This window comes from Artemia sp. Qi Xiang Cuo, unplaced genomic scaffold (genome assembly GCF_049724085.1).
Source record: "Artemia sp. Qi Xiang Cuo unplaced genomic scaffold, ASM4972408v1 HiC_scaffold_3217, whole genome shotgun sequence".
Taxonomy (NCBI): Eukaryota; Metazoa; Arthropoda; class Branchiopoda; order Anostraca; family Artemiidae; genus Artemia; species Artemia sp. Qi Xiang Cuo.
In genome coordinates, this window is record NW_028300610.1 from 52,977 (window position 1) to 65,163 (window position 12,187).

The 12,187-nt window shown below is 40.6% G+C and overlaps 2 protein-coding genes across 2 annotated transcripts; both read left to right on the forward strand.

Moving 5' to 3' along the window:
* Positions 1-502: 502 nt before the first annotated feature.
* LOC148938492 (uncharacterized) lies at positions 503-835 on the forward strand. Its single transcript, XM_089107752.1, has one exon. The coding sequence runs from the start codon at positions 503-505 to the stop codon at positions 833-835; it is 333 nt and encodes a 110-aa protein (XP_088963878.1).
* A 137-nt stretch (positions 836-972) lies between these two features.
* On the forward strand, positions 973-1,326 carry LOC148938493 (uncharacterized). Its single transcript, XM_089107753.1, has one exon. The coding sequence runs from the start codon at positions 973-975 to the stop codon at positions 1,324-1,326; it is 354 nt and encodes a 117-aa protein (XP_088963879.1).
* The last annotated feature ends 10,861 nt before the right edge of the window (positions 1,327-12,187 follow it).

A 12,187-nucleotide genomic window follows, 5' to 3' on the forward strand; every position in this document is an offset into this window, starting at 1 on the left:
AGGCCCCGGTGAAATCTCTGAAGTTTGGGCCTTGCACTTCGAGAAAGTTCTCAACAGACCCAGCCCCCTCGACACAGCTGAAAATCCCATAACACCTTTCCTAGAGCTTCAAATCAATACCGCAGAACCATCGACCGAGGAATTGACACAAGCCGCTCGCAAATTAAAAATTGGCAGAGCGCCAGGAAGCGATGGGATATCAGCAGAAATGATTAAAACCTCGTTAGGTGCCTGCATAACTGTGTGGACTGCACTCTTTTCTTGCATTTGGAAATCAGGGAAAGTCCCCGAAGAATGGAGGAAAAGCACACTGATTAAACTTTTTAAGAAAGGAGACGCATCAAAGTGCGATAACTGGAGGGGCATCAGTCTCCTTTCAATCCCTGGGAAACTTTTCTCACAGATAATCCTCCACCGTATTCAAGCAGCCCTAGATAAACACTTACGAGATGAACAACATGGCTTCCGTCCATCTCGCTCCTGATCCGACCTTATATACGTTATGCGCATGATGATCGAGGAATGCAACGAATGGAAGCAAAAGTTGCACCTTGTCTTTGTGGATTTCGAAAAAGCCTTCGACTCAATACATCGAGAGTCGCTTTGGAAAATCCTCCGTTATTACGGCATCCCTGAGATACTTGTATCCTTGATCATTGCTCTGTATGAAAATACCAAAAGTTGCGTTCGGAACAATGAAGGAAGTACAAGGTATTTCCATATTATGTCCGCTGTCAAACAGGGGTGTGTCCTCTCTCCCCTCCTTTTTGTCCTTGTAATTGATTATGTGCTCCGAGACTGCACGGGGTTCGGTATTCAACTTCGCGAAAATTAACAACTAGCAGATCTCGATTTCACCGACGACGTCGCCCTGATGGAGGCAAACAGAAAAAGGCTCCAGGACCTTCTCGATGTCATCCGAGAGAAGGCGAGACTTTTAGGATTGAAGACCAACTCGGGCAAGACAAAAGCATGGCAACAAGTGACTCGCCACTAAACATAAGGTGTGGGGATACCGCAGTAGAGCAGGTGATGGAGTTTAAATACCTTGGAAATACATTTGAACGAACAGGATCTAGCGAAAAAGATATGCAGTCGAGGATTGGACAAGCCAATGGAGCTTTTAATCGACTAAAGCCAGTTTGGCGATCGAAAAAGTACTCCACCAAACTGAAACTAAGGGTTTTCAACAGTAATGTCTTCTCGGCCCTCCTGTATAGTTGCGAGTGCTGGAAACTTAACCAACAACAGGAAAAGTGGATTCTTGCATTCGAGAACAACTGTCTTCAAAGAATACTAAACATTGACTGGAGAGCACATGCATAAATATAAATTATAAATATAAATATAAGTGTTTTTACTTTTATAACTTTAATAAATAAATTAATGTAAACATTTTGATTACTGAATATCAGTATATGTATATTAAACTGACAATGCACATTCATTTGTATTTTTTCAGTAAAGTGCAAATTTTTTCTGGCCTTGGGGCTCATTCGATTTGAAATTCAAAGGGCTAGTACCCTTTTTAATAGTCGAAAGTGATTGGAGGGCAACTAACCCCCCTCTCACGCCCACCTTTTCCCCAAACACATCCAATAACTATTTTGAGATAGCCATTTTGTTCAGCGTAGTTGATTTCCAGATAGAAAATACATTTTTGAGGAAGACACTCCCCCACAACCCTCAGGGCAAGGATTATAAAATATGCCCTCGGGGCATCTAATGTTTTTATTTAAATAGGCGTCGTAAATAAATGAAAAAGGGCTCATTCGATTGGAGATCTAAAGGTATAGGGCTCTTTTTAATAGTCGAGATCAAATCGAGGACAGCTAAACCCCCTCTTACTCCCACTTTTTTTCCAATTACATTCTATCAAAGTTTTTGATAGCCATTTTCTCGACGTAGTTGAAAGTTTTGGAACTTAGGTCTTTAAACATGACAACCCCTCTCCCCAGAGCCCTCAGGGCAAGGGTTGTAAGTTATGGCCTGGGTCATATAAAGTTTTATTGAAAGCATTGTCGTAGAAACTTCAAAAGAGCTCATTCAATTGGAAATTGAAAGGGCTAGTGCCTTTTTTAATAGTTGAATTTGATTGGATAGCGACTAACGCCCCTCTCACGCCTACCATTTACCAAAACACATCCAATCAAAATTTTGCAGGCCAAACTATAAAGTCTTAAAAACGAAAAGATTTAAAGTATTATTCTATTTTTCCCTGAAAAGACTGTGTCAATATAAAACGAACAGGAATTAATTTAAAAAACTTTTTCCACAAAACAAATTTGTCAAAGAAAAGTAAAGAACTCCATTAAACAAAAAATTACAAAAATAAAATCAAATAATCTACCAAGCTTGAAACTACCACAAATCAGCATCGATAAATAAATGAAACCCAAAACGAACAGAAATTACAATAATTAACCAAGTCAAACTCAAAACGAGCAGAAATCAACATAAATTGGGCTCAAATAAATGGATCCCCAAGCTCAGCCCTGTAAACATATATGTTGTGCAAGGCAGAGTCGGTTAAATGGAACTCGGGCATAACAGGGGGCGTTACGGGAACTTCATGTCCCGCACCAATTTGTTCAACGGTGGGGATGTTGCGTGGTATGAAATCCCCCAGTTCACTCAACGTACCCTCGAGTGTATCAGGACTGACACGATTAGCCCAAGCATTCTCTGATACACTTTGAGGTTCGAAGGTAGTCGATTGAGCCAAACCCCCCGTTGAAGCACTTGCTATTCCATCATTAGTATTTATATTATTGGAAAAATCATCTATATTTGAGAGTATCTTACTACTCCAGACACCGAAACATTCATCAATAATCTTTTCCATCCACTCTTCAGAGACATCTGATTCGACATTTAGATTATCCCGGAATTGTAGTGGTGGTGTTACAAAGGGTATCTATATGTCGTCAAAAGAGTCGTTGGCCGTTAGTTTGGCTGGTGTTGACAGTCCCGATTGAATAATCTAAAAAATGAATGTGAAGTTATTTGTTTTCTTATACCCGAAACACAATATTTAGATGGTGTGTGTGTGTGTGTGTATGTGTGTGTGTGTGTGTGTGTGTGTGTGTGTGTGTGTGTGTGTGTGTGTGTGTGTGTGTGTGTGTGTGTGTGTGTGTGTGTGTGTGTGTGTGTGTGTGTGTGTGTGTGTGTGTGTGTGTGTGTGTGTGTGTGTGTGTGTGTGTGTGTGTGTGTGTGTGTGTGTGTGTGTGTGTGTGTGTGTGTGTGTGTGTGTGTGTGTGTGTGTGTGTGTGTGTGTGTGTGTGTGTGTGTGTGTGTGTGTGTGTGTGTGTGTGTGTGTGTGTGTGTGTGTGTGTGTGTGTGTGTGTGTGTGTGTGTGTGTGTGTGTGTGTGTGTGTGTGTGTGTGTGTGTGTGTGTGTGTGTGTGTGTGTGTGTGTGTGTGTGTGTGTGTGTGTGTGTGTGTGTGTGTGTGTGTGTGTGTGTGTGTGTGTGTGTGTGTGTGTGTGTGTGTGTGTGTGTGTGTGTGTGTGTGTGTGTGTGTGTGTGTGTGTGTGTGTGTGTGTGTGTGTGTGTGTGTGTGTGTGTGTGTGTGTGTGTGTGTGTGTGTGTGTGTGTGTGTGTGTGTGTGTGTGTGTGTGTGTGTGTGTGTGTGTGTGTGTGTGTGTGTGTGTGTGTGTGTGTGTGTGTGTGTGTGTGTGTGTGTGTGTGTGTGTGTGTGTGTGTGTGTGTGTGTGTGTGTGTGTGTGTGTGTGTGTGTGTGTGTGTGTGTGTGTGTGTGTGTGTGTGTGTGTGTGTGTGTGTGTGTGTGTGTGTGTGTGTGTGTGTGTGTGTGTGTGTGTGTGTGTGTGTGTGTGTGTGTGTGTGTGTGTGTGTGTGTGTGTGTGTGTGTGTGTGTGTGTGTGTGTGTGTGTGTGTGTGTGTGTGTGTGTGTGTGTGTGTGTGTGTGTGTGTGTGTGTGTGTGTGTGTGTGTGTGTGTGTGTGTGTGTGTGTGTGTGTGTGTGTGTGTGTGTGTGTGTGTGTGTGTGTGTGTGTGTGTGTGTGTGTGTGTGTGTGTGTGTGTGTGTGTGTGTGTGTGTGTGTGTGTGTGTGTGTGTGTGTGTGTGTGTGTGTGTGTGTGTGTGTGTGTGTGTGTGTGTGTGTGTGTGTGTGTGTGTGTGTGTGTGTGTGTGTGTGTGTGTGTGTGTGTGTGTGTGTGTGTGTGTGTGTGTGTGTGTGTGTGTGTGTGTGTGTGTGTGTGTGTGTGTGTGTGTGTGTGTGTGTGTGTGTGTGTGTGTGTGTGTGTGTGTGTGTGTGTGTGTGTGTGTGTGTGTGTGTGTGTGTGTGTGTGTGTGTGTGTGTGTGTGTGTGTGTGTGTGTGTGTGTGTGTGTGTGTGTGTGTGTGTGTGTGTGTGTGTGTGTGTGTGTGTGTGTGTGTGTGTGTGTGTGTGTGTGTGTGTGTGTGTGTGTGTGTGTGTGTGTGTGTGTGTGTGTGTGTGTGTGTGTGTGTGTGTGTGTGTGTGTGTGTGTGTGTGTGTGTGTGTGTGTGTGTGTGTGTGTGTGTGTGTGTGTGTGTGTGTGTGTGTGTGTGTGTGTGTGTGTGTGTGTGTGTGTGTGTGTGTGTGTGTGTGTGTGTGTGTGTGTGTGTGTGTGTGTGTGTGTGTGTGTGTGTGTGTGTGTGTGTGTGTGTGTGTGTGTGTGTGTGTGTGTGTGTGTGTGTGTGTGTGTGTGTGTGTGTGTGTGTGTGTGTGTGTGTGTGTGTGTGTGTGTGTGTGTGTGTGTGTGTGTGTGTGTGTGTGTGTGTGTGTGTGTGTGTGTGTGTGTGTGTGTGTGTGTGTGTGTGTGTGTGTGTGTGTGTGTGTGTGTGTGTGTGTGTGTGTGTGTGTGTGTGTGTGTGTGTGTGTGTGTGTGTGTGTGTGTGTGTGTGTGTGTGTGTGTGTGTGTGTGTGTGTGTGTGTGTGTGTGTGTGTGTGTGTGTGTGTGTGTGTGTGTGTGTGTGTGTGTGTGTGTGTGTGTGTGTGTGTGTGTGTGTGTGTGTGTGTGTGTGTGTGTGTGTGTGTGTGTGTGTGTGTGTGTGTGTGTGTGTGTGTGTGTGTGTGTGTGTGTGTGTGTGTGTGTGTGTGTGTGTGTGTGTGTGTGTGTGTGTGTGTGTGTGTGTGTGTGTGTGTGTGTGTGTGTGTGTGTGTGTGTGTGTGTGTGTGTGTGTGTGTGTGTGTGTGTGTGTGTGTGTGTGTGTGTGTGTGTGTGTGTGTGTGTGTGTGTGTGTGTGTGTGTGTGTGTGTGTGTGTGTGTGTGTGTGTGTGTGTGTGTGTGTGTGTGTGTGTGTGTGTGTGTGTGTGTGTGTGTGTGTGTGTGTGTGTGTGTGTGTGTGTGTGTGTGTGTGTGTGTGTGTGTGTGTGTGTGTGTGTGTGTGTGTGTGTGTGTGTGTGTGTGTGTGTGTGTGTGTGTGTGTGTGTGTGTGTGTGTGTGTGTGTGTGTGTGTGTGTGTGTGTGTGTGTGTGTGTGTGTGTGTGTGTGTGTGTGTGTGTGTGTGTGTGTGTGTGTGTGTGTGTGTGTGTGTGTGTGTGTGTGTGTGTGTGTGTGTGTGTGTGTGTGTGTGTGTGTGTGTGTGTGTGTGTGTGTGTGTGTGTGTGTGTGTGTGTGTGTGTGTGTGTGTGTGTGTGTGTGTGTGTGTGTGTGTGTGTGTGTGTGTGTGTGTGTGTGTGTGTGTGTGTGTGTGTGTGTGTGTGTGTGTGTGTGTGTGTGTGTGTGTGTGTGTGTGTGTGTGTGTGTGTGTGTGTGTGTGTGTGTGTGTGTGTGTGTGTGTGTGTGTGTGTGTGTGTGTGTGTGTGTGTGTGTGTGTGTGTGTGTGTGTGTGTGTGTGTGTGTGTGTGTGTGTGTGTGTGTGTGTGTGTGTGTGTGTGTGTGTGTGTGTGTGTGTGTGTGTGTGTGTGTGTGTGTGTGTGTGTGTGTGTGTGTGTGTGTGTGTGTGTGTGTGTGTGTGTGTGTGTGTGTGTGTGTGTGTGTGTGTGTGTGTGTGTGTGTGTGTGTGTGTGTGTGTGTGTGTGTGTGTGTGTGTGTGTGTGTGTGTGTGTGTGTGTGTGTGTGTGTGTGTGTGTGTGTGTGTGTGTGTGTGTGTGTGTGTGTGTGTGTGTGTGTGTGTGTGTGTGTGTGTGTGTGTGTGTGTGTGTGTGTGTGTGTGTGTGTGTGTGTGTGTGTGTGTGTGTGTGTGTGTGTGTGTGTGTGTGTGTGTGTGTGTGTGTGTGTGTGTGTGTGTGTGTGTGTGTGTGTGTGTGTGTGTGTGTGTGTATTATCAATATTATCAATAAGTGATGCATGCATCTCAGCAACTCGGGTTGGCATACAAACTGAAGGTAGAGTTCTCGCAGAAAGCATCATTGACAAAAAATCTGCAGCCGAAGCAGAATTTTGATCCAGCAGGTTAAATTTGAAATCCCCCATAAGGATTAGATCGCAAGGATGCTTTTGGACTAAGTCCAAAACCTCTTCAAGAATTTTCATAAACGAAGGAATAGATCCACTAGGGGATCTGTAAACGAAACCGACAACTAAATCCTTACAACCTGACCCAATCTCAATAAAAAGCGATTCAAAGATTCCTTCCTCATTTCTACTCAAATCACTTCGGATATTATATACAAGATGATCGGCAATATACAAGGTGAGGCCACCTTTCGCCATCTGTTTCCGGTTCATCCTCTCCATCCTAAATCTTTGGATATCTAAAAGCATATCCTTTTTTGAATCCAGGAAAGTTTCACATAATCCAATAACATCCAGAGTTCCACCACTGACGATCCGTTTCAGCTCATCAAAAGAGGAGCAAAGTCCCTGAATGTTTAGGTGAAGCACAGAAAAAATACCATCTTGTTTAGAAGAGGCAGAACCACTTAATTGCGAAACATATTTACTTTCAATAACTGATTTAGGATCATTTTAATTCCTATATCTATTTCCAACAGAATTATTAAGTATACTTTCAATATCTAAAGGAATATTTTGTAACTCAACAAAACGGTCCCCCAAAGAACTGAAATCACCCTGGTCACTCAAAAAATTAATCATTTTACTTACTGTGGATGCCATATGCGCTCCGCGACCAAACGCACCTGACCAAAGGTTAACGACATCACAGCAGAGCTATGGAATCTATGCAAAAGTAATACTGAATTCGTTTTTGTGCACACAAGAGACTGAAAAAAAAAGTAAACCAAAAACAACATAATCAAAAGTAAAGATCAATGGAGAGACAAAAAAAAAGAAATAAAAGAAGAACACAAAAAGAGGAAAAAGAATAATAGATGATTTCATCAGGGAGATCCACACACACACAGGACCACAAACACATTATAATATATATTAAAATTAAAATATAATCATACCAAAAAAAAAAAAAAAAAAACCAAAACCAAAAAAAAACAAAGGAAAGAAGCAACCTGATTAAATAACAAAATGAAATAAAGGAGCGAAAATTATTCCTTATTCACACGTGAAGGGATGACCGCGTTAGACGCAATAAACAGAGATCATAAACGGATCAAAACAAGTATCCTCTACACGCGTCCAGTTCTTAACTTTTGAATTTTTCTTAGCTTCAAGCCAAATGTTAATCCCTTTTGACATAACTCTGGTTTCGGCCACCTTCACTGACGGAATAGTAGAAGTGCGTAGACTATATCCGTACGCTAAAAGTTCTTTACGGTGACGTGCTAGGTCTCGAGGTAAATCGCAACTGATGAGATCCTTTGAGCTTTCACAGTTCCGCATAATATCATCCTTTCTCATAATATCATAATATCATTCTCATATATATTTTCCTCGTACGAAAGTGGGTTCAAAAATTCTCTGCCAGCATGTCTGCTAAGTCCTTTCTGGCGGGGGGGGGGGGTCGAACACGGTACTTCTCAGTCAACCCCGGAAATTTTTGTACAACTCGTAAAAAACTAACAAAAATAAGTATACACAAATTTTCGATCTGGTTTTTTTTTTTTAATAAGTTTTGATATAAATGCCAGAAATAGACATTGATAACCTGCTTGTACTTTTTGTGCTTTGATTTAAACCATAATGCCCCTCAACAGGCCCTTAAAGTTCTACTTTAATACCATTAGCCTTAGGGGTAGTAGTACTAATAGTTGTGGTAGTAGTAGTACTAGTACTATTACTGCTAGCTGGATTATTACACATATGTTGCACTTTTATTAGATCAACTTACTGAAAGCTTAAACTTAATACTCTAAGCCGTTCTTAAGATACTGCTGATGTATCCTTTCGACAGCCTGCATACACATACTCTATTTCAATTTTATTTACACCCCTCAATATTCCTGACTATTTTTCCTTAATACCTTTAGCCTTAATAGAAGTATTATTAGCAGAAGAACAAGTAGTAGTAGTAGTATGTAAATAGTATCTTTTAGTTGGTTCAACATCCACCCCAACATGCCCTAACAGTTTCGAATTAATTGTCTAATCTGTTTCCGGGGTAAAGTTTTACACCTTAAAAACCTGCATCGACATAAAGTGTTTCGATTTAATTCTAGATTGTCTTCAAAATTCCCTGAAAGTCATACAAACAGCAATAGTCACAGTAGTAACGATTGTTGTGACATCAGTATTAGTAGATACAGTTGTAGTAGTAGTAGTATGGACACAAAACATTTGGTTAGTTTAACATCCTCCTGTACATGCCTTGAAATTTTCAACTTAATACAATAGACAGTTCTTAGAATATTCCTAATACGCCATTTTGACAACCTGCACACAGGAAGTATGTTTTGATTTAGTTCAACCTCCCCCTAAACATTCCCTGAAAGCTTCATTATCATACTCTTTGTTTCAGTAGAAGTAGTTGTAATAGTAGTAGTAATAGCAAAAGTAGTAGCAGTAGGCAAAGTGAATCTTTTGAGCTGTTCCTTCTCAACAGGCTTGAAAGTTTTGATTTTTTAATTTAACCTATTAACGACCAATGTTCCCATTTGGGAACAGACAAGTCTGAATTACTTTTCTGGTTGTATAGTCAGTAGAAGAGTGAATTTTTGCTCACCATTGTTTTTCCCGATGGCAAAATTGTTAACACAATTTTTTTCATTTCCAATATTCTAAAGTAAGTATTTTTGTATTTTTTCAAAAAAGGCCAATTTTTTCCATTTTAGTAAGGCTGGTAAGGCATGTGTTTTAGTCATAAAAAAAAGAGGATGGTAAATGACTTTTTTTGGTAGCTCGGATCTCATTTTTCATTTCTATGGAGCGCAACGACAGAAAAGAAATACTTTTGATAGTACTAGTTAGCGCTACTTCTTTTTGTTCTCAAATGGGAACATTGGTCAGAACCTGTCTACCTGCAGCGCTGTTCGGCTTTGGGGCGATCATATTTTGTAATTTATAAGTTCCGGATGCTGATTATAGGAGTTAAAGTGCAGTTCAGCAACTTATATAGTGATGTTTAGAGACTTGCCCTTGGTATGATATTGATGACATGTTTCTTTCTAGATGAAGAATACAACCTATCTCTCTGTAAAAGAAGCCCTTGCTGTCTTACATAAACTTTCTGACGTGGAGAGTGACAGTGAAAGCATTAACGTTGCTGTGATTCCGCCGAACCCAGGCCCCTTTTAGTGACAAGGAGCAATGGGACGAGGACGATCTTCAAAACCTGGAGGGTTTGCCACCCGATGTCGCTGGTACTTTGGAAGTAAGAGGTAGCAGGTTCAAACACTAGGGAAGATGGAACTAGTATTTCTAGTTCAGAGGAAGACGTTCTTTTAAGCCTGATTACAAAAAAAGGGGAAGAAAGCCTGCAAATAAAACGACTGCAAAAGCCCATGTCTCTGCTCCTAAATGGGAGAAAAATCAAAAGGCAGGACTTATCGATCATGAGCATATCCTAAAACAAGACAACGAGGAGGTGGAACTCCTAGGAAAATCTGAATTTGAAATTTTTTGTGAATTTTATGACTGAGATATCCGAACACACATAATTCATGAAACAAGGCGGTATGCGAAACAGCGAAACGACCTTTCATTTACAATAGATTTCAACAACTTGGACTCTTTTGTGGCCATCATGTTTATATCAGTATACCATAAGCTGCCATGTGAAAGATTATACTGGTCCAGATAGGATGATGTTATATTCCTATGGTCGGAAAAGCGATGAGCAGAAGTAACTTCAAAAAAATTAATAAGTACTTGCATTTTGCAGATGATGAGAATCTGAATGCGGCTGACAAAATGGCTAAAGTCAGGCCTTTGATTGATCTGGTAAATAAGAAAATTAAAAAATTTGGGACTTTTTGTTCTAAGTTATCAGTGGATGAGCAAGTGATCCCCTTTTTCAGGAGGCATAGTTGCAAGATATTCATACGAGGCAAACCAATAAGATTTGGATATAAGGCTTGTATACTTGCATGTAGTCATGCCTTTCCCTTTCCTATTCAGATGTACTGCGGAAAAACTACAGAGCAAACTATTGACCCACTTGGTTTACGAGTTGTGACATCTTTGTTGTCTGTAGTAAAAACACCAGGCCATCATGGCCTCTTTTTTTGATAATTTCTTTACTAGTTATGACCAATTTGTTGACCCTCGCCATCTTGGATTCCGTGCTAAAGGAACTGTGTGAGAAAACCGACTAAAAGGGTGTACTTACTTTGACTTACTTCAAAACCCCCTAAATATATCCTGAAAGCTTCCCCTTAATACCTAATTTCAGTTGTGGCAATAGCTGTTGTACCAGTAGCAGTAGTAGCATTAATTGCAGTGTGCACATAAAATCTTTTGTTTTTCAATATCCCTCTCAACACATGCTGAAAGTTTCCCCTTAATGGTGGCCGGTGTTTTCCTTCCCGAAAATTAACCCCCCTCCCCCTGAAAATACCCCCACAGAAAATACCCCCAGAAACCCCCAATCCGGCCGAGGAAAATATCCCCTTAGAAAATACCTTTCCGGAAAATACCCCTCCCAGAAAATACTCCCCCGTGGAAAATAAGGCTTTCGAAATTTGAGAATTTTATTTGAATTTTTTTTTTTTCTGTAGGGGGAAGGAATTTTGTGCTGAATTAGCTGGCTTTTCTAGTTCCATGCACAATTTAAGCATTTGTAAAATATTTATCTTCTTTGAACTTCATGTCGATTCCAAATATATAATACTCATAAAGTTTAATAATACCAGTCAACAGTTACGAGCCTGAGAAAAGTTCCCTGATTTTGAAAAAGGGGGAAGAAAAACTCTAAAAGTTAAAGAATCTTAACGATAATCAAAACATCAGATTAAGTGTACCACAGAACCTGACCGTGATGGTCGGTCAGAGAAATAAATCGTGATGCCAACCCTGTTAGTAAGCATCCAGAATTCCACAATTCTTTTGTAAAAAGTTTCACAAATCCGTAGTAAAAAAAAATTACTCTCGGTTTAAATTTGATTTTATAAAAGTACAAATTGGAAAACATTTTATGAACTTCCAAATTGTTTATATAATCGTTTAAAATTCGTTAAAATTGTTATTTAAAAACAGAAATTAATGTAGTTTTTGACATTTCTTTATAGAAAAATGATAATTAATACATGTATCAAATTGAAGATCATTGAAGAACTGTTTTAATGTGACTATTTTACAATTTTTGAAAGCTGAGGAGACTTGCTGGTGGTTAATTTCACTTGCAGGAGCAGGACGCAGCTGAAATATTTACACAAATAGGTTTACCTAAATAAGTTCCGAATTACGTTTGAAGTCGCAATTCCTGTTCAGACTTTTAAACGCTTCTACAGCGCAAGCCTAAAATTATCGCTGTTTTCAAGGCAATAAAAACGCTATCACTGTTTTCCTATTTGACAATAGCCTAGAATAAATTAAAGGCCTGAGAGACCAGAAGATTCGAGATAAAACTGAATAAGCACATGAATAAAATACACAATTGTTAAAAATCATACTTGAACGAGTAAAGTATTATCTTTAAATTATAAATAAATAAAAAGTGTTCAACACAAGCATCAAGTGTGTCACACATAACTATAAAAAGACGAAGACTTGGGATAGAAACATACTCGTATATCGCGCTATAGCTAAAATAAGAGACCCAAACAGTGTTTGTCTGCCACTGAAACAGCTGCGTTTTCGAAAATTAGGACGTATTTAGATCTTATGTCAGATTCCATCAGGTTTTTGAAACATGTTTGCATGTCATAGCTGATGTTCTGGCTGAATTTTTGTGCATTTTGCCTTAATAA